Raw genomic sequence first — 21,969 nt, 5'->3', positions numbered from 1 at the left:
AATTGAGACTCCTCAGACTCAGGATGCCTCGACTGTCTGTGCAAGTGTGTGTGTGTGTGTGTGTGTGTGTGTGTGTGTGTGTGTGTGTGTAAAGGGCAGCGATGGGTGCAGTTTAGCAAAGGGAACTGAGTAAAGCCTTCAGGCCGCAGGGCGATTGATGTCCAGCGGGTGGCTGAGGAACACTAACTCACACTGCTCTCTGACTGCATCTAAAACTCTCATTAGGTTAAGTGTGTGAGAGTTCTTTGCCTCTGCACCCTTCAGACAACACAGAGAGGCAGAGGGCCAAAACCTCCTCATATGGCTTTCACTACAGGGAGGCATCCAAGGAGGTGAGCGTGCATCTCTGCGATGCACACAAACTTTGACACAAAAACACATTTTTACACACATTAATCTTTCTGCCTCTGTTTACTACTGTGTTTCTTGCAGCATGCATGTACAAAACCGTGAGCATGCAGCTTAACAGCAGGGCCAGATGAGGTCTGAAATATGAGCGGTAAACATTTGTATGGACAGATGTGGATTAATGTTCATCTTTTCTTCAAGCCAGAGATTAAACCTGATTTACCACCTAACAGGTTTTATTTATTTATTTTCTATTTCAATAAAAGAGAGAGAGATAAATGAAGAGAGAGAGAGAGAGAGAGAGAGAGACACACACACATATGAGACACATTGGGAAAGAGAAACAAAGGAAGAAGTGATTGTGTCTCTTACTTTTGGGGAAGTTGCCAGAAGAAGCCAGACAGTGAAAAGTGGAAGAACAAAGACAAAGAAAAATTAGCGGGATTGGATGGAAGGGGAGGCAGAGGGAAGCGTCAGATGTGCCTTATTCCTGTTGTGGGTAGCTCAAGTGCAGGAGGAGAAATTTGAGTCATGGGGACAGAATCAGAAATGTCAACAGATTGATTCAGAGCAGAGCTGGGACCGTCTGGAAGGAGAGAGTATCAACACTGACTGAGGGGCACATAAGATTTTGGGACTGTCAATGGGCTGATGGCAAAATTATTGGACATGTGTGTGGCTGTGTGTGTACATGTTGCATGGGGGAGGATGTGGGATTGGCTTAGTCTGCTGTCTATAATGAATGGTTAATGTTAGTCGGGGAAAAAAATGAATACGGTCACCATCTGCTCGATCTAAGTCTGCGTTCTGTGCATGTGCATGTGTGTGCACGTGTGTATGAAAAGCATGCCGACACACACACACACACACACACACACACACACACACACAATGTGCTCTTGGATTTGGGATATGGAAATATGGAATGGAAGAAAAGGAGGGAGGAAGCAGTAAACCAAAAGAGAAACATGCAAGAAAGACCTGCACAAAACAGAGACAATGAAAGTGAGCGAGAAAAAGAGGGAAAGATATTCATGTAGGCAACATCATATGTGTTTAGATGTAGCAGAGACGCAGATGCAGGTGAGCACAAATAGGGCACAAGTCATGAATTCTGTCAGGTATCTCAAGCACATGTAGCCTATGGCTGCAAACACACACGCTCTTAACACACGCAAACCAAAAACATTCACAACGCACTATAAAGAAATATAAATGTTTGTATTGCCGATACTGTAAAGGAATTTGACAATTAAACTATACATACCTTTTATAGCCTATGTTAGCAACACACTACACAGTGGTGAAAGAAGCATTCAGATATTTTACTTGTATAAAAGTAGTAACACCATGAACAAATGCTCCATTACAAGTAGTGTATTATAGTAATATTTTACTCAAGTGAAAGTGCAGGACAAACATCAGTTAAATTGATTTACTGTAAGTATTTAAATTATTATAATATTTATGCATTAATGCCTAAAGAGAATGATAATGTTGTAGCTGTTCGAAGTAGAGCTAATTCTAACTACTGTTTCTGTTATTTGATAGTTTGTTCTACATCTACATCATATTTAATGAAGTGATTGCATGTTTTGTATCTTTGTATGAATCTGCAAAGTAAATACAGCTGTCAAAATGTATATAGTGCAGAAAAGGTACAATATTTTCTTTAGACATGTAGCGAGATAGAAGTATAAAGTATCATATAATGAAAATACTTAAAGCGTAACTCTTGCCAAAATGCAACCTAGGGTCTTTTTGTGAATGTACCCGAGTCAAACTTTCGTTTAAAAGCATATTTAGGACGGAAGCGTCTCTTATGATTTACCGTATTCTCGTTTTTCGGTCAAATGGCCTTTTGAATGGGAGTGCTAAGGGCACTTTTATGTTAGCCTCAAAATAGCTATTTTTAAAACACTAAGAAGGCTCGACACAACATTAAACTTTGCTCGAAGTATCACCAGGGGCTCTACACATGAACGCAAGCTTTGAGAACATTGTTTGTGTACACAGAGTTTACTAAAAAGAAAGGTTTTGAGCAACTCACTATAGCTGTTGTTCTTCTGGTCGCCGTCTATCGAGCCAGTCAAAAATAGTCGAGGGAGGAGAGTAAAGATGGAAAGCTCCAAAAGCTTAGTTCCATATAAATGCACGGATAATTCGTTGTTTTGTCGTTAGTGAAACACAATATTGACCTTGTAGTTGAAAAAGGAGCCTCATATAAGAATGACATTTCCTCCTATGGAGTCCGTTCATTCGTATTCGGAGATCGCCTATTTTGGACTGGGAAAATGGCAGATAGCGTAAACAACAACTGCTACAGTGAGTTGTTCAAAACCTTTCTTTTTAGTAAACTCTGTGTACACAAACAATGTTGTCAATGCTTGCGTTCATGTGTAGAGCTCCTGGTGATACTTTGAGCAAAGTTTAATGTTGTATCGAGCCTTCTTAGTGTTTTAAAAATAGCTATTTTGAGACTAGCATAAAAGTGCCCCTAGCTCTCCCATTCAAAAGGCCATTTGACCGAAAAACAAGAATACGGTAAATCTTAAAAGTGACGCTTCCATCCTAAATATGCATTTAAACGAAAGTTTGACTTGGGTACATTCACAAAAAGACCCGTGGTTGCATTTTGGCAAGAGTTACGCTTTAAGTAAAGTGCAATTTTCCTTTGAGTTATAATTACTTTTCACCAATCCAAATACACTGTATTCGTTGTCATTTAAAATGTTCATCATACCTATATAACCAAAGTCGAATCTCATATACTGTATAATTGTCAGGAGTTCAATGTGAAAAAAAAGAGTTAGTGTTAAGTTATTTTAAGTTATAATTAATAGTTTTGAAAGTATAGAGGCAATATGCAATATTTTTAATATGTTAAAGAAAATGTAGTTTAAATATTACAACCACAAATGTAGGACCTCTGTATGGCTATCTGTTACTAGACTACCCTTTAAATACACAGTAACAGTATTTAAAGCTTTAGGGGGATTACAAGTGTTGAGGACACCGGAACAGTATCATCCCTTGCTGCGCTCACACAAACTCTCTCTCGCCCACTCGCAAACAAACCACAGAACAAATGCATGTCCGTTGTTTTTTAGTTGTCTGTGAACACATAGCCACAGTTTTTAAAACGTAAAAAAAAAAACTCCACATTTTTCATGCATCATCCGCTCTCGGTTAGCCATGACAGAGAAGGAGCTGCAACACTGATAAAACATTTGTGATACATCTCTGAACACTGGGTTGATAAGTAAATACAGCCTACATCGATAATCCTCATGTCACTATGCGCTCTGTATTATACAGAGAGTTGCATACACACATGCACGCACGCACACACACACACACACACACACACACACACACACACACACACACACACACACTGCCAGGTTGTGATTAAATTCTCTGTGGCCTATGAGCCGCCTCTAAATCTTAGCAATTTTCATTTTATGCAGCTTTAATATGGATCATAGTTGCTCTCAGAGTGCCCCATCTCCTAATCTGGAGCAATCTGAGCTGAGCCTGGCTGGGCCAACAGCTGACGCTAAGCCAACCAGTCACACTCAACCAGCCAGCAAGTCAGCCACAAAGCCTCTGTGCGGTCGGTAGGCTCAAAATACCATGAGATATAAGGAGTTGGAAATATTCTAGAGGGATGTTTATGAAATATTTTACCAGATAGAGACTGAAGTAGTAATTCATGTGTGTATTTTGTATAAAATGAACTATACTTTACTACGCTAAAACGTGGGGTTGTCTGACAGCAAATAAAGGAAAATCTATAAATATGAAAAAATAAATCTACCATGTTGACAATTTTCAAACAAAAGAAAATGTTAGTGAATACATTATAAACAGTATTACAGTTTAAAGATACCACTCTAGAATAGCTGCGAATAATAAACACTGTACATGTGCATAGACATATATCTTGATCTGATTATGATGTGATGGGCCTGGCTGAGTGTTTGTGCAGAGGTTGACGGAGGAGGAGGAGGAGGAGGAGGGAGGGGCTGAAGGGCAACGTTAGTTGAGGTCATGTAGCTGCGTTGTGTTTAGGTAGGGTACCGTGTCAGGGCATATTAGACAAACACGCACATACAGTAGATTTTCTCATGAAATTCAGTAAAACATATAAGTACACACACACACACACACACACACACACACACACACACACACACACACACACACACACAAGATTACCCTGTTTTCAGAGCATTGGAGGGGGAATATTAAGAGGATTAAGTAATTAAGGGTGCACTGTTAAAAAATGTATATTATTGTTGTAATGCTTAGATCCAGGAAATCCAAACCCACTGTACGATCTTTCGAAATCATGTAACTGTTTGTGTCAAATTGTAAAAACATACATTTATTATATTTCTTATGTAATTTAGCAGCAGAAGTAGGAGTTTGCATGTTGTGCGTCTCAATCTAGATTAAACTGTCATGTCAAAATACCAATGAGTAACCATCTGAAGTGTTGGACCAGGAGCAGGCACCCTGCTGGGACTCATGTAAATAATACTGCTGCTGAAGGAGGAAAAGCCACAAACTGAGCAAAGCTAATGCTAGGCTTAACTCTCTCTCTCTCTCTCTCTCTCTCTCTCTCTCTCTCTTTCTCTCTCTCTCTCTCTCTCTCTCTCTCACACACACACACACACACACACACACACACACACACACACACACACACACACACACACACACACACAATAGTAGTACACACACACACACACACACACACACACACACACACTGCACTACATAACAACTTTGCTTTGCTTCGTCTCTGGAATGCTGAATTAAATGTAGATGGATCTAGCTGTGATGATTTTTTCTTCAAAGGATTTTTGTTACTGATGTTAATGAGGAGCAGAGAATGAAAATGTAAGAGGGAGAGTGAACATCAGGGGAAGGGGGTCACCCCACCACCTCAGCATGCTTAATCCACCCACTGGCAGACGGCAAGACCGGTTAGACATCAGGAAACCCTTATGGACATATTTAGAGCACTGCCTTTACCTTGGTGCCCACATTTGTCATTTCAGCCTATGTGAATATGACGAATGACTAAAGCACAAGCTTTTTAAAGAATATACTACATGATATATAAAGCTGGTACAGTAAGATTTTATCTTGCCCTCATGCCCATTTTAACATGGAAATAGTTTACACTGTAGACATTCAAACATGTAAATTTTCAGTTTACCTAAAAAGAACCTTATGTCCTTTAGTGCCAGTGACAATTTCATCTTTTGTACATTGTTCATGACAGAGTTTATCCTCATGAGATTTGCTTATCCATAATCTGTCTATTATCTGTTTCCAAATGTTCCTCTAACTAATCCATCTTTGTCTAGTTTCACATTAAAATGTTAAGGGTCCCCCCCCACTAACACAACCCATTCAGACATCCACCCTTCTCAACCCTACATTTTCACTTCAACCTGTGAAAGCATCTGTGGTGGCAACATCTTTAAAGATGGTGAAATTCTATTTTTAGTGTCAACAAAACCCATGAAAAAGCCAAAACCAACAATGAATTGATCCCACTGACAAGTATTGCCTGTGTAGCCATAGATCTACGTTAGTGTCAAAACACATCAATGAGCCACACCGTTGCCCTCGGTGACATGCTCCCTCATTATAATAAACATGGGACAAGAATTATGGGGGCCACTGTGCTCTTCTATGCAGCATCATTGTTTTTTTAGTCTGAGATTTGCAGGTCCTTCAACCTCACGGCTTGGTTTTTGCTCTGATATGCATTGTGAGCTCTAAGACCTTATAGACAAGAGTGTCCCTTTCCAAATCACGTCCAATCAATTGAATTTACCGCAGTTGGACAACAATCAAGGTGTAGAAACATCTTAAAGATGATCAAGAGAAATGAAAAGCACCTGAACTATATTTAAGTGTCACAGCAAAGGGTCTGAAAACTTATGACAATGTGATATTTCAGTTCTTTCTTTATAATAAAATTCCTGTTTTTAGAATTCCTGTAGATTGATAAGGGGAAAAATGAATTTAAACAAAGTTAGCATAAGGCTACAGCAGAAGTAAATGTGAAAAAAACTCTCTGAATGCACTGTATATAATACACTACTCATACTAAAGAACAATAGTAAAAATGGCACAAACATGTCCTGTCATAAACTGCACCACAAGTGCTTTGTGGCATACCAGCAGTATGGTCTCTGTGTGCTAAGACAGTAAGGCTGCTGCATGTCTGCCTGTCAGGAAGTGGACAAGTGCAGGTTCACCTCAGTGAGCATGATTAAATCACACAATAACCTCCTTCCTCTTATCAAATCCTCTTAAGCAGGCTGTATTACATATCTGCCAAACAAAGAAAACTCAATCAGAACAATCAACCAAGCCAGGCCAAGCCCGCCCTACCAGCTTGTCTGATCCCATTGCCATGATTAAAATGAAAATGGAGCCGGGACATTACCAGAAATCCCATGTTCACCTTATAAGGAAGATCAAAAGTCTGCATGTGTGTGTGTGTGTGTGTGTGTGTGTGTGTGTGTGTGTGTGTGTGTGTGTGTGTGTGTGTGTGTGTGTGTGGGATAATATAAATGTGTCCTGTGTAATTCCCTGGCTTGGATCACAAAACACAGTTTTTATTGTTTGCAATATTAATAGAAGAAAGATTACGATGAATTGGATTGGATTAGTAATATTTAGCATTTCCATTCTCCAAAAGTAATAAATTAATTTGTTTATGAGCAGTGTGTTTTTAGGAAAACATGTTTTTGTTGTGATTCATGGCAGCATGAAAGCACCTGGACAGCACATGTAAAACTCCAAACAACATCACAAAAGTGCTGCTGGATTTTAGATTCTGGTTGTTGACTAATCAGACAATTAGGAACAGGTTTTAAAATATTAAATGCAAATCAGGTATACTCCACATTTCAGCATACCATGTTCCATATTACATGAGCTGCAACTAATGATTATTTTAATTATCAGTTGATGTGCCAATTATTTTCTGAGATACAATACGCCACATCCCAAAGGGACATCTCCAAATGTAATTTTGTCCAACAAACAGTCCAAAACCCAAAGCTATTCATAAAAGCAACAAATCTTGCTGAAAGCACCAGTATAATTAATCAGCATTATTACAGTTATCAAAATAGTTGCCAATTCATTTTCTGTCGATCGACTAATTGACTGCTAGTTGTTCCAAGTAGGCAAGGGGTTCAATTAATTTCACAGTATGAAATCAACTTGCAGACACTTAAAACTTAAATTAGATTATCCATCACATTTTGTCACCTTTATTAACAGCTACAATTCAGATAATAAATAACTTTGCCAAAAATGTAAATCAAGAACACATAATGCTAATTGTGATTTAAAAAAAGAATCTTAAGCAAGTTTCAAGTCCCTGCAAATACATTTTTCTATCAGGCTACTTACAACGTATAAGTTTTTTGAAGTTTGGTCAGCAGTAATGCGATTTTGTAATTCACCGCCCGAAACACGCAACACCACATTACATGCAAAATCACCATTATGGCTCGGTGATGAATTATGCACGTTTAGTGTATGTATCAGTTTATATGTGTGGGGTGGGGCTGTCCTCTCCAGAAAACCGTGTGTGTGTTAGAGACTCCTGGGCAGGCTTACAGTAAGAGGCACGCTGCACATTACTGTTGCTCCAATTCACTTCCTGGGATAATCCTTAGCACAACAGAGGGACCGGCAGGTGACCTGGACCAGCAGAGATACAGTATGGGGCTCCATTATCAAACACACAAACACACACACACACACACACACACACACACACACACACACACACACACACACACACACACACACACACACACACACACACCCACAAATACGCACACATGTATACACATTTTCACACACACAGAACCACCCATTCATAAATAATATCAATATGACCCTCCCTTCACTCTTTCCCTCTGCATTATCTCCGCTCCTCTATCGTAGTTTCCTCTCTGTGCCTCCCCTCCTCAACTCTTAGTGAAACATATTGTAGCCCTGCTGCCTGAGAGTGTCATTCATCCATCGCCCCAAAGTCATCTCCGTCATTAACAGCAGCGTCTAATTAAACCTGTAAATGACAAACACGTAGACACAAACACAGGCCGTGCTCTAATGGCCCGCTGTAGCGGGAGACTGATGGGCAGCTGTCTCTTGTCCATCCTCTGTGCAGATCAACCTTGAGACAGGGGACCTGAGGGACGTCTATTGGACCACTGAGATAACACTGGAAGGTCAGCAGAGCATTGATAATGAATGATTTCTATACAGTAGTCTGGCAGTTAGATAAGTTAATTGATTCATTAATTGAAAACAATATTGTCTTTTAACAAGGTAATGTTTTCATTGCAGTGTTCGGTATGTCTCACATATGAGTTCATCTCTTTCCAGATATTCAAATTAGCAAAACAAAAACAGCGGGGGATACCGCGGAAACAAACAAGAGGTGTTTTTCTGTTGTTTGACTCGGGACCAAAAACAATTGGAAAACAATAAACTGTTTCCGTGGATCATATCCGCCGTTATTATCCTCTTATTTGCATTCTATGAAAAAGGAATAACAAGGTAGTGGAGCTGAGGCTTAGAGCCCTTGTATTAACCACTGTGGCATTAGCAGCCTAATGGTAACTCCTTCATGTAGCCTGTAATGCTACATCGGGAGAGAGTGACAAAAATCAAAAGCCTTAAAAGTCACTTTCTTAGTAAGAGAGAACGAGAGAGATGGCTTTACTAAATAACATTTCCGCTGACAACCCCCTCTATCCACGATGCAGCGTCTGTTTCTATTTGTTTTTGTCTCTCATTCAATCCCTAAAATCATCCACTCTTCTATCACGGTGTCCTGAAGAAATGTCAGGATGAAAAAAAAACAAAAAAGCTCAAACCATTTCCATATTAGTATTTCAGAAGAAATTATTATCCCCCTCCACAAAACAGAATAAAACCCCTTATTCCTGCTAATCCTTCAAAGGCTGTGATATCACCTGATAGGATGTTGTACAGTTTGAATATTATCAACAAGACATGCCAAAAATAATGTAAGCAGGTCCCCACTGTGGAGATTAGAATGAACATGTCTCTCTCCCAATTTATCTCTTCCCCGAAATGTAACGCCTCGTTTTCTCTCTATTTCTCCCCGTCGCCCTCCTCTGTCTTCCAGATTGAATTATTAACTGGAAACTACTTGTTCCTTATCCCTTGTCCTACAGCTTATAAAACAAAAGTAATTTACAAATTGTGCAGGACAGGGGTTAATGAAGAAAAAGCAGTAAATAATGAGAGAGTAAAGGAATAGTTTAAGGGAACATTATGTAAAAATGTACTTGAGGTGAGATTGTATATGGGATTTTCCACAAACTTTACACACAAACATTTGTGATTTTTAGCCATACGAGTGACGGTCAGTCCACCACTTTGGTCCAGACTGAAATATCTCAACAACTATCAGATGTATTGCCATGAAATCTTGTTGATATTCATGGTTCCCAGGCGATTTATTTATCCAAATGACTTTTGCAATCCCTTGGGGCAGAAATATAGTCACTGCAGGCAGTGTGGTTGCATGGGGCCAGTGGGGTAGGGCCCTCCAACAATATTTTGGGCGAAAACGGGCCGCGCGAGGGATTGCCACCTCAGGAATACACCTGTGTTTAAAGGAGAACCTGGACCCGTCATAATAGTGAGCACTGGAGCCCGTCGTACCTATCTTACGCCACTGCCCCTGGCATTTTCTCTAGCAACACCTTCAGGTGTAGATCACGCATACAGTGAAATATCTCAACATCTTTTTGATAGATTGGCACAAAATGTTGTCCACACATTCATGGTTCCCAGATGATGAACCCTAATGATGATCCCCTGACTTTTCCTCTAGTACCACCATGAGGCTGACGCTTGTGATTGAAATAATTGAAATTTCTCAACAACTGTTGGATAGATTGCTGTGAAATTTAGTGCACATATTCATGTCCCCCTGACAATCTCCAGACATTTCTTCTAGCGCCATCATCAGGTCAATTCGCTTTACAATTTGCCTCTCATTCACCCAATCACAGAGCTATGGCAGCAGGCTACCATGCAAGGTGCTAGCCTGACAATCGGTTCAGTGGTTTGCCATGACACCAAGACATGTGGACAGGAGAGGAATTGAACTGCCAACTTTGTGATTAGTGGACGACCTGCCAAGACAGTTAATAGTATACTTGCATGGCGCTATGCTAACATTAATATTTATCTCAAAGCTGCTATAAACTTGTCTTGTTTAATTGATTTTTTTCTATATCATTTGTATCTTATGCTTGAGCACTTGCATTTTGAGCTACAAAACCTTCCGACCACATTTCCCCATATTGACATAAGCAAAACAGTTTTGTACAGCAAGGCAAAGTGAATGGATTAGAAATAATCACCTGCAGGGTGGCAGAGAGCTTGATTGACTGATGTACACTAAGCCTAGTCACAGTGTAACAAAGGAGCCTCATGTCATACAGAGCAAAGTGCTTAGACTGTTTGTGTGTGGTAATTGGTCCTAGAGAGAGGAAAATCCCAGAGGCTGAGCTGCAGGACACTCGAAGCCCCTCAAGTCCAGCTCTTTTCGGCTCTATACATATTGAACAGTGGAGTCAAGGGGCTAAGAAGATTATCACAATGGGATGAAGAGGCCGTAAGAGCCTTTGTGGCCTCAGTGCACAGTGAAAGTTGCAGCACTCTCAAGCTCTTAAACTGCTTGACCTAAAAGCTCTGTTTATGAGCTCTCAAACAAAAAAACTGTAAAACGAGAAGGAAATAATAAAAATAAATAAAAATTCATAAAATGGGAAAACAAAATGCTACAAATATTATGTCAGCAATACACACAAAGAAAGAATACAAAAAATGTCAGATTAGATGTCATTGCCTGAAGCAAAGGCGTCATTGTCTTATTTTCACTCAAAATGTAAAAATCCTTGGTGCACCTTCCTCATTCAGCACAGGGTTATTTTGTGTGTGTGTGTGTGTGTGTGTGTGTGTGTGTGTGTGTGTGTGTGTGTGTGTGTGTGTGTGTGTGTGTGGTGAGAGCGACTGAAGCATTGAAATGACATGAAGAGTTATTTGGGCTGTAATGAAGCTGCTTAATGAAATCAGTGCCCTTGAAAGTTCTTCATCAATTTTAGCTCCCTTGTTCACTTGCTTGCACTCCACCATTCCAGCCTGTCAGCTAATCCACGTGCGCGACACAATATTAATTAAACACAGCGTTTCCTGAAGTACTTAAGTGAAGCGCTATCATTGATAATGAGCAGGTTTAAAGGAGTCACATCCCTCCAAAATTACTTTTTAAACCGGCCTTATTAAGCAGAAAATGAGGCCCAAATCAGCCTACAAGCTCCTCATTAAAAGCCACTGATCCTTGGCCACGCGCATGTTCCAATGGTTTTAATTAGGCTAGCGCAAGATCGTCGGTGACAGGAAGTGCCATTAATCTTGTCTTTTCATTCAGAGAGGGGGGTACAGCATGTTGCAGCCTGGTGTCTCAAATGCCACAACAGGATGAGAATTAGAAAATCAAGTGACATACTTTCAATTGTTCTTCAATTGTGTAGATTCAGACTGAAGTGATAGAAATATACAGTGTTACATATCCCTTCTGTTAACACCTTGAGCTTCACTTTGTAATTACAAGTCAGTCTTTCTATACAAGTGCATCATTAGTTGCACACACACACACACACACACACACACACACACACACACACACACACACAGCATGAAATGTATCTTCATTTTCTCTGTGTGTTTATGAGTTGCACTTGCTGTAGAGAGGACGGTCCCGGCCCTGCCTGTCACACCTTCTCCGCATGGAGGATTATGGATGGCCAATTACATCGCTTTTGTCATTAATTAATGAGGATAACGAGCTTCCCCTACTCACCACAAAACCATGGTGCTCCTCAGCTGGTACTGAACAAGGAAAGGGGTGCTGGGCCGTGTGTGTGTGTGTGTGTGTGTCTGTGTGTGTGTGTGTGTGTGTGTGTGTGTGTGTGTGTGTGTGTGTGTGTGTGTGTGTGTGTGTGATACACAGCGAGCGAGAAAGAGATACAGAGAGTAGTCTGTATGTGAGTAAGGAGGTGGTGTGTACAAAAGGATGAACACAGAGATGATTGTTGACCCCAGGGCTTTGCATGTACATTTGTCCTGCGAGTTGAGGTGTGTTTGCGTGTATGTGTCTCTCTGTGTGTGAGTGTTTGCTCACCACCAGTCCTGTATCTGTGGGGGCCATTACAGAGATTAGGCAGTGCTACAGTAACGGATGCCCCCGATTGTCAGCTCGTATCCTCTGTCAAGACAACAAGCTAAAAGGGAAAAGAATGAGAGTGATGGAAAAGGGGGGGAGGGACTGTGGAGGGAGGAGAAACATGGAGGCATGTTAGCAGGAGAACAGAGGAGGGGAAAATAGAGGCGTTTAACAAAGTGGAAGGGAAGTCGTGCAACAAAACTGGGATGCCATGATATCTATCTCCACACTCACAAAGAGCACCTAGATGATGAGCCACCATGGCCCTGAATCATATTCAACAACCCTCCTCCATCTCTGCTCCCTCCCACCAAGCCCAATTTGGCCCCTGCCACACTGTCTGGGTCTACTATGCGTGGTGTCAGGTGCCTTGTGGTGATAGGGAAAACGCTTTGCCTGACTGCCATGTTTCGAGGGTTTGCGGCCATATGAGCACATACACAGGCGCACACACAGCGCACAAACACCCCCCCCCCTTTATACTTCTGATTAACGAATGAAGGGCCCTGGCCCATCCCGCTGCACTTGCAGCAACGTCGCTCCGAATCACATGGCTCCTCGGAACCAACTGACTCTCCCGCTCATCGCTTCCGACAAGGCGGGGCTGCGAGGGACGACAGAGTGTGATGTCATAGTGAAGCAGAGAAGTTGGGGGGTCTATGGGTGATGGGTGGGTGGGTGATTGGGTCCTTACAGGGCCACCGCCGGCACAAAAACACTGAGGCATCATCTCTTCCTCCACGTCCCATGCTGTTTTTCTACCTCCCCACTCACTGATGAACCACCACACACACACATGCGCTCACTCACTTGTTTAGCCCTATTGCTAATCTCACCTTCTCACCCATTCCCTCCATCATGAACCTGCCCGAAACAACCAAATCTTCTATGTCACTTGGCCTGAAAAGCCACAATTATGCTTCTGTGAGCAATTTCTAATCGAAAAAAATCTAATGTTTTTTAAACCCCCTTTATCCCCCACTGTAAGCATAATCAAAGCTGAAGTATGTTCATTTTCCTTCAAGGCCCCCGTTGTAAGTACAGTCTGTGTGTGTGAGATGAAGTGCTACAATGTGCATCAGACACATGTGCTTGCACATAGAGAGAACTTAATTAGAGAAAACAGCGCTGTCAGATGCATTAGGCAGAGGTACACACTTAAGGGCATATGGTTTTAGTACTATACCATCGGGTTGGAGAAAACCACACAAACATACCTCAAAGCTCCGAGCCATGCTAATGAAATCACTCCCTTTCTATCCCACTGAGAGCAAACACAAATGTTTACAGACATCACACAGTCTGTCCGTAGTCCTGCACCACACTGGGCTGTCGTGGCAGTGGTAGTGCACTGAATGTAGTGCTGTGTTTGTCTGCATTAAGACACTGTCAACAACAGACAATAGGTAAGCATAGGCAGCAGGATGTTCTGTGTGTTTTTTTTATTTGTTACTATATCTAATTTATTTTATCCAGTCATATTTAGTCTGGCTTTAAGTCTAGAATTCATATTTTACTACTACTGTAGTAATACTCCAACCCTCCTTTTTTAGCCTTGATAATTAGTATATAAAAATTTTATAAATGGTTTATCACACACTATAATGTAATTGAAACCATTATTATTTTAATTGTCAACAACTATCTCCTCCTGTAGAGGCGTATAAAAGATAATGAATGACAACACAGTTGTAGTAATGTACAATATGTCTTCATAAGAGAAGTTGTAATTGTAGACAAATACTGTACATTAATCATTCTCACAAATGTCCTTATATTGGCTCATAACTACATTATAGTGTGTTAAAAAAAACACGTGTTAATCATATATATACTGTAGTGTATTTAAATGCTAAATAGGGGGGTTACACAGTTTGAACGACATGTATTATTTGGTGTTTAATAAAACCTTGCAAGGAGCAAATGCCAGCAAAAATGTTACTATAATATGACATTATAACTACATCAAATGATGTTCATCTACAATACTCCACCTGGTTGAAAACGTCTTTTTGTAAGGAGCGGACAGTGATGATGCAGGTCAACATGTGTCCTCGTACAACAAATCAATTAGATGCCACAGAGATATTTATTTTCATTTTCTGCTTTCTTTGTAAATTGTATTGCAGGTTTATTGCAGGTTTTTTTTTTTCAATCAGCATTTTCAAGACAATTTTGAATTACTGCAGCCTTTTTCAAGTTTTTCGGACAGGCACACTTGGTATTTGAGTTTTTTACATCTTGACACACATGGCTGACTTTCTGCAGGGGCATGCCCATGGCATATTGAGGCATTGATCTGTTTGCTTTGTTGCATCCCAAAAAAAAAAAATTGTAAATTCTAATTGTATTGCTGAACATCATCCTTTTGTATGTTTGTTTTAGTCTGTATGTTGTATTTTTGCTTGGTATTAACACAATGAATTGAGTTTCTGACCAGTTTCATTTATCAAAACACCAAATTATATTTATCTGCTGTTGTACTGAATGCAAACGTGATAACAGACAAATTGTGTATTCATTTAAATGAATTCAAATGAGAAAGTCCCTGTCTCTACCATCTGTTTAAATGAGCACTCAACACACGTTACACAGAGTAACTAGACACTAGACACTAGGCTTTACCACGTTTTAATGATATTTAATGATGTTGTTTTAATACTCTGCAGGCGTTCATCTAGGCAAAGGCAACATACACAAAGAAAATGTAGCTTACACATCTCTAAAGTACAGAATTATCTCATTACAGGGAAAGATAAAGATTATAGGTGATTTTATGTACACACCATCCATTGCTGGGAGGCTAAAGGATCAGCAAACACTACCAATTGACCAGCAAAATCACAAATCTGTCTTAATGTATAGCCTACATGCCAAATGACACACTGCCACCATGCACTCTGATGGCCATTAAGATAATAAGGTGAAACAATAGAACATATATCTCAACAGCTCGACATTAGAGGCCTATAGGGAGGGAAAGTGACCACCCAACCCTCCGTGCAAAAAGGCAACCATCTCATTTATGGCAATTAGGCTGTACGGAGACTGATGGAGCGCAGGGTCAGCACCCTCACATCATCGGCAGCATTTGTCACATTTCATCCCTGCTGCCCTGACTGTCTCGTGGGGCCTCAGACAAGACATGTGTCATCAGAGGGCCAATTTAAGATGCCATGGGTGGCCTGTTGTTGTGACATGCAGCTAAATTGTAAGAGAGAGACTGGGGTGGATCACTTAGTCACTCTGACTAGCATAAATAGAATGGCCTGATCTGAATGTCTGGTCTAATGTATTCTAAACTGCATGGCTTAGTTTGTGCCCAAATTAATGTTGATATAAAGGAAGAGAAGCAGTGGGATTGAAAGTAATGATTGATTTAAAAAAAAAGTATGGAATGGATGCTGTTAATCACAAAACTGTGTGGACTGGTGTGATGGGAAAAAACATATTTTCTGATTTGAAAACTCAATGTAATGCAGAGCACAATCTAGTTCAGCACTACTGGCTGGATTATATTGGAAAATAATTTCCCTATCGCCGGTGTTAATTTGCAGGTTACAAAAACACTATAAGCATCTCTTACTGTTATCAAGCAAATGTTTTTATTTACAAGAAGAAAATCCTGAATTTAATTGTAATGATGACCCTAAAAAAGAACAACACTATAGCACCAACATCAACCAAGATTAACATAAAATGGACAAAGGTAGACCAAGAAAGTGTCAGTTTCCAGGTAAAGGTGACTGCTGTCAGACAAATAAAGACAATAGGACACTAAAGCAACACTGATATGTTTTCAGGAATATAACTAACACTATGACCACTTCTTTTCTAAATTCATCCACTCGCAAGTCAAAACCTGCAAAAGAAAACTGTCCCTGTAATGTTCACTGAATTAAGTCGAGCAGGAAGACAGGAGCTGAAATCGTGTTAATAGCTGTCTAGAGTAGAGCCCGCCAAGGAAGCCTGCAATCACCCAAATACCCAGAGACAGGTCCTGGGTGCCCCGGGCGGCTCTTGCGCCCCTTCCCCTCAGCGCCACCGACCCTACTGCATGCCAAACGGGCCCCACCAGCCCCTCTGAGCTCGTTTAGACTCAGCTCCTCGTGTCAGAGGCTTCTCATGCAAGAAAAGAAAGTTGCCAACTCATTTTAGGAGGGCCACTGAGAGGGTGAGAACTGGAAATAATTGTAGCAGCGTGAGAGGCGAGAGCTTGATTTTCAGATTTTGTTTTCTACAGCTCCAATTTACAGTTCATTTTCATATTTTAGCCTTTTTTCTTTTTTAAAATCACAGCCCTTTCATGTTGTACGTTAAAACTGGATTAGAATACAGAGTCTCAAACTACCAAATATAATGTCTACAACATAACTAACATATAACAAGCAAAAATAAATGTGTTGTATGTCCTATGTCGTATGCAATTGTGGCTGGCATTTAAAGTTGTAGTGTGTATGCTATTTAATGTTTTTTTTAATGTGAGAAAAAAAGCTGGGGTTGTTGAAATGAATCAAAACAAGGTCCAAGCAAAGATATGTGTTTTAATTATAAAGACATATAAACAATATATGAAATCCATGTTGCAACACAACCAAAAACGCTTCTTCAATGTATAGACTGTAGTAATATAATAGTATAGCCGGGCTTGGAGCAAATGATTTTCCACAGTTACTATACAATCATGTGAGATGTGGAATGACTTAAAATAAATAAAAACAAACTTGTCAACACATTGTTTCAAAAAATAGTATCAGCCAACATCACATTTGTTCCTCCACATAGCATCAGTACAGTCAGTCGAGGGAAGTCCTTTCATATTTGCTAAATCTAAAGGTCGAGATTAGGTCGCATGTCTGGGCATTTCTACTTTTCATGTTGTCGTTGCTGAATGTTGCATAGATCAAATAAGAGCTGATAACTTAATCCTTCTAAAATTGACCAAAAACTCATAATATGGACATGGCCTGTAGTGTCTGTAAAGTACGAGCGACAAACTTAATCTTACAGGAAGGCCCAATGCTGTTTATTTTATATGTAGCGTTTGTTAAATATGGATAAAACATTGCAGTATAATTACTTAACAATATTTTAAGATTATGCATTAGACTAAACTTGTATTTTTTTTACAGAATGATTTAAAAAAAAAATAACTAGAGTGGGAGAGAGACCGGCATGGGTGCAGTAGCCTATAGGTAAAAGTTCAGGAAAGAGAATAAAACCAAATCAAGGCTTGTCGTTACAGTGTTTGAAGAGGCTCGACGGTGTCCCGGAATAAGTAGTGCACTTTTCGGCACAGGTGGCGAGTGTAGAGCCCGAGAATGGGTAGACGGCAGCCTGTCCAAAGGGCGCCAGGGCGGTGGGGATTGGTGAATTTATGGTCTGTCCCTGGTTCAGATACGCCACCAGCCGCCTCATCTCCTCCAGAGCCTGAGCCTGCATGAGGATATAGTTCTTGGCCAGGAGGAGAGTGGCTATTTTGGAGAGTTTTCTCACCGAGGGGCTGTGGGCGTAGGGGATAACAGCGCGCAGGCCGTCCAGTGCGTCGTTCAGATCATGCATCCTTCTCCTCTCCCGGGCGTTGATGCTGAGCCGCAGGGACCGCTGCTCCTTGGACTTTTTAGTGAGGGGGCCCCCGGGCTTGTCGTCCCCAAATGACGAGCCTCTCTTCCGCGACTCCAGCGAGTCGAAGCCGTCCTCGTCGTCGCTAGTGTGCTCCCCGCCGCTCTCGTTGGACTTCGCAGTCTGCCCGGAGAGGAAGTCGTTGGCCGGTGTGAGTGGGAACCGGCCGGGACTTCCAGCACCGTGGCCAGGACCGAACCCAAAGGCTGATTGGCCGTAGCGCTGCGTCAGGTCGAGGAGCGCGTCGTTGCTGATGGACTTAAGCAGGTTCTCTTCGCTCACATTCATTTTCTCTTCCAGAACAGATTCTGACCAGGAAAAGTCTACTCTTCCGCTTGTTTATCTATCCTATTTGTTGTTTTGAAAACTGTATGCTGTACTCACGTAGTTCTCTCCAAGAGTTGCAGTTTTCTAGGAGTTCCTCTCTTCCCTCGCTCCTTTCCTCTGTCAGTGCAGTGACTCTTCAAGAAGGAGGCTGTGAATCTGAAGCTGAGCCTCTACAAGCATTCACTCCTCTGTACACCGCGCTCCCCCCTTGTTGCGCGCATAGCCCACGTTCAACAACACTTCTCTAATTGTGCTCGGTCCCCTCGTACGGTCGGTTTCCTCTCGCGCGTCTTTCGTGCCCTCCCTCGCCTTGGGCAGATTGTGACTCGTGCTCTGCCCTGCTCGCAAGTTAGTAGAAGCACGAGGCCCGTCGGGATTATCTGCCCGTCCAATCAGGGGGGCGTTTTAATTAACTCGGGAAGAGCGCGAGTCTACTCCCAATTTCAATCATAAAGTGATAATTGCAACGCAAACTGACACGCTGCCCAGCCATACTGCTCTTACTGAATTGTCCATTATTGTTATGTTATTATTATTTTATCACCATTTTGAACCTCGAAAGGAGAGATATTTAATCGTTAGTTAGCTACAAAATGCACAGGTCACAAGCAACATGAGCTCAGTGCAAACCTTAATGTAGCAGTATATCAGGCTGATAGGTGGATATAATGCACTCACCTGTCTGAAGAAGATGTCTCTCTGGATCAGAAACACACAATGAGAGATCAAGTACGGAGCAGGAGGACACTGTCAGGAAGGGTGTTTTATGATTGAAACATGATGACCTTTCCATTCTTTTTGATACAAACTAAAAAGATTTGCTTTGGAACTACAGTACATGTAAACAACAGTGATAGATAGACAAGATGGCAGTGACGTACACACTAGGTGCTAGGCTATGGTTGGCAGCTTGCTCTGGACAGATCAATAAGCTTATAGGTAGAGGATGTGCCCCCTGATCGCCATTCACCTCGCATGTTAGCAGAGTCAGCACTGGCACCAAATGTTTAGGAGCAAGTCACCTTTGCAGGTAATGTATCTTAACACTGGCTAGTCAGTGATCAGTGAAAAACAAATAGCTTCAATTTTGTCTGTCAGCGATATCTCATGAACACTATAAGCTGCTATTAATATATATTCAATACAATATTGTATTAGGCTACATACAGGCTTTTGCACCATCAAAATATAGTGATGCCACATGCTATACAAAACGTCACTGAAGTAACTGCTCAGTAAAATCCTATAGCAGTATTATAGTCCTAAGGTTAGTGAATCAGTGAATGTTTGTTATAAGAATCCAAATCAGACATAGCACACATGACATGTATTAGCAGATAAGTAAGTAAAAGGTCTCCTGAGGCTAAGAAACAGGTGTCCGAAGTATGAAACTTAATAGAGAAGGTAAGACTGCCACTCAGTGTCCAGTACAGAGAATTACACTATGATAAGGCTTCCTGTGTGACAATCTAGCTCGACTTCACATATGGCTTCCTGCAGCTTGTATTCTACAGTATATTCTTGGGGCAGTTGTTTAGGTGATGGTGCCACCTTGTGGATCTGAGGTAAACACCAACTTAATAAGATACAATAAACGTTATTGATCCCACACAGGGGCAATTCACTTGTTACAGAGGAAAGAAGTGATTTAGTGATAGATAAAAATACAAATAATTTTTGTTCCACTTGGTGTCACGTCTCATCCAGTGTCAAACTTCTGTGTTTAGTTGGTTTCATGTTTTCTGTGTTTTCCATTTCCTGTTTTATTTTGTAGTCTCTCTCTGTTCTCTTAGGTGTTGTCTTGTTTTACTTCCTGTCTTTTGGTTTTCCCGCCTTTGTGATTGTTTGCTCCACCCTGATGTCTTTCACCTGTTCCCTAGCCCTAGTGTCACCTGTCCCTTGTTTACTCGTTAACTCTTGTAGTTAGTATTTGTGTTTCCTTTGTCTGTTGTCAGGTCATTGTATTCTGTTTCGTGGTCGTTTGTGGAGTCTACCCCGTTGTCTCTGTGTTTCCAGTTTTGGTATTCCTGTCTTTTGTTTTCCTCCACATTCTGGAGGGATTTTTGCCTGCTGCCTTGTGGACTCCTTTTGTTTGTATGGACTTTTGTCCATACAAACTTTGATTTTTTTTTTTTTTTTTTTTTTATTAAATCCTCAAGCAACACTACTCTTGCCTGCTCTCTGCATTTGGGTCCTACACATTCTCTGAAATCGTGACACTTGGTGGTTCTTTTTGAGGCCATGTGTAGTCCCCTTCCATTAAAAAAACGTGTTTTGCTTATTGTTACTTGACTTGGATGTTTGATATTCACTGTGTAGAATGATGTATCTATTTGCAGAGTTTGACACCAGAAAGCTGTTTTCACATTCATCTGCTGAAGTAGAAACGTTTCTCTGTGCTCACCTTAAATCTGGGTTTAAAGTGCATGATTTTAAGACATCACAAGTAATTTGGACACCAATCATGGTCTAATATGCAACTTATACAAGTGTGATGTGGTAACTTGACTTATTAACCAGTTTATTTAACTTGTTTGTGTCAAACCCATATCAGACACAAATTCTTATTCAAAACAGAGCAGTGGCGATTACGTAAATATTTCAATAAGTGTCTTTTAGTGAGTGTAGGTGAAGGTCTATTTGTTACCACTGATATTCTTTGCATTGTTATTTTTAAAATGTTGCTCTTTTTCACATTACATACACTGTACGCTACTGCACCTTAAAACCATAGACTGTAAAAATAAGCTTAAAACCCACTAATAAAATAGTGATTACCAGACTTTCATTTAAACTGCCACATCATACTGGTATTTAGCTCCTAATTACTTTATTGTTTAGCTGTCACTGTAAACGGGATTTAAAGTAGTCATTGCCTGAATTGTTAAACAGTCAGAAACACTGCCAAGTCCGATACATATATTTTGCATACCTATACATGAGGTATGCCTTACATGACATCCTGACCTGATTTACAAAGTAATAATAGTCAAAGGTTTTGAATGGTATAATTTATTCTAATTCAATAATGTGTATTGCTAAATACTTGATTTTAATGCATTTCAATGTATTTAATATAATTTCTCTGTGGTTGTGTGTTAGTGCTGAATACAGTCTAGCAGTGAACCAGACAGCAGGTAACAACCAGGCAATTACAAAAAATGTGGGAACGATTATCCAAGAAAAAGCAACACAAGGTAAATGCATTCATACAGGAGTGATCAATAACAAAAATAACTAAAGGGGGAAAAAACAAGAGACAACAAAGATTTTCATTTATGCAAAAACTAACTGGTCAAAACAACCAACATGACGTCAAACCAGAAAACACACAAATATAGTGATAAAGA

The 21,969-nt window shown here is 40.6% G+C and overlaps 1 protein-coding gene and 1 long non-coding RNA gene across 2 annotated transcripts; one reads left to right on the top strand and one right to left on the bottom strand.

Annotated features, from left to right (window-relative positions):
- Positions 1 to 1,888: 1,888 nt before the first annotated feature.
- Positions 1,889 to 20,706, top strand: LOC116062198. Its single transcript, XR_004107893.2, has 4 exons — positions 1,889 to 1,902; positions 5,215 to 5,221; positions 11,550 to 11,556; positions 20,413 to 20,706. It is a non-coding gene; the product is annotated as an uncharacterized LOC116062198 (long non-coding RNA).
- bhlhe23 (basic helix-loop-helix family, member e23) lies at positions 17,004 to 18,985 on the bottom strand. Its single transcript, XM_031316822.2, has one exon. It carries the CDS (start codon positions 18,578 to 18,580, stop codon positions 17,897 to 17,899), a length of 684 nt encoding a protein of 227 aa, XP_031172682.1. The 5' UTR covers positions 18,581 to 18,985; the 3' UTR covers positions 17,004 to 17,896.
- Positions 20,707 to 21,969: the final 1,263 nt, after the last annotated feature.

This window comes from Sander lucioperca, chromosome 12 (assembly GCF_008315115.2).
Source record: "Sander lucioperca isolate FBNREF2018 chromosome 12, SLUC_FBN_1.2, whole genome shotgun sequence".
NCBI classification, from domain to species: domain Eukaryota; kingdom Metazoa; phylum Chordata; class Actinopteri; order Perciformes; family Percidae; genus Sander; species Sander lucioperca.
Note: the sequence above shows the minus strand (reverse complement) of the source record. Positions and strands in the feature narration are given on the sequence as shown.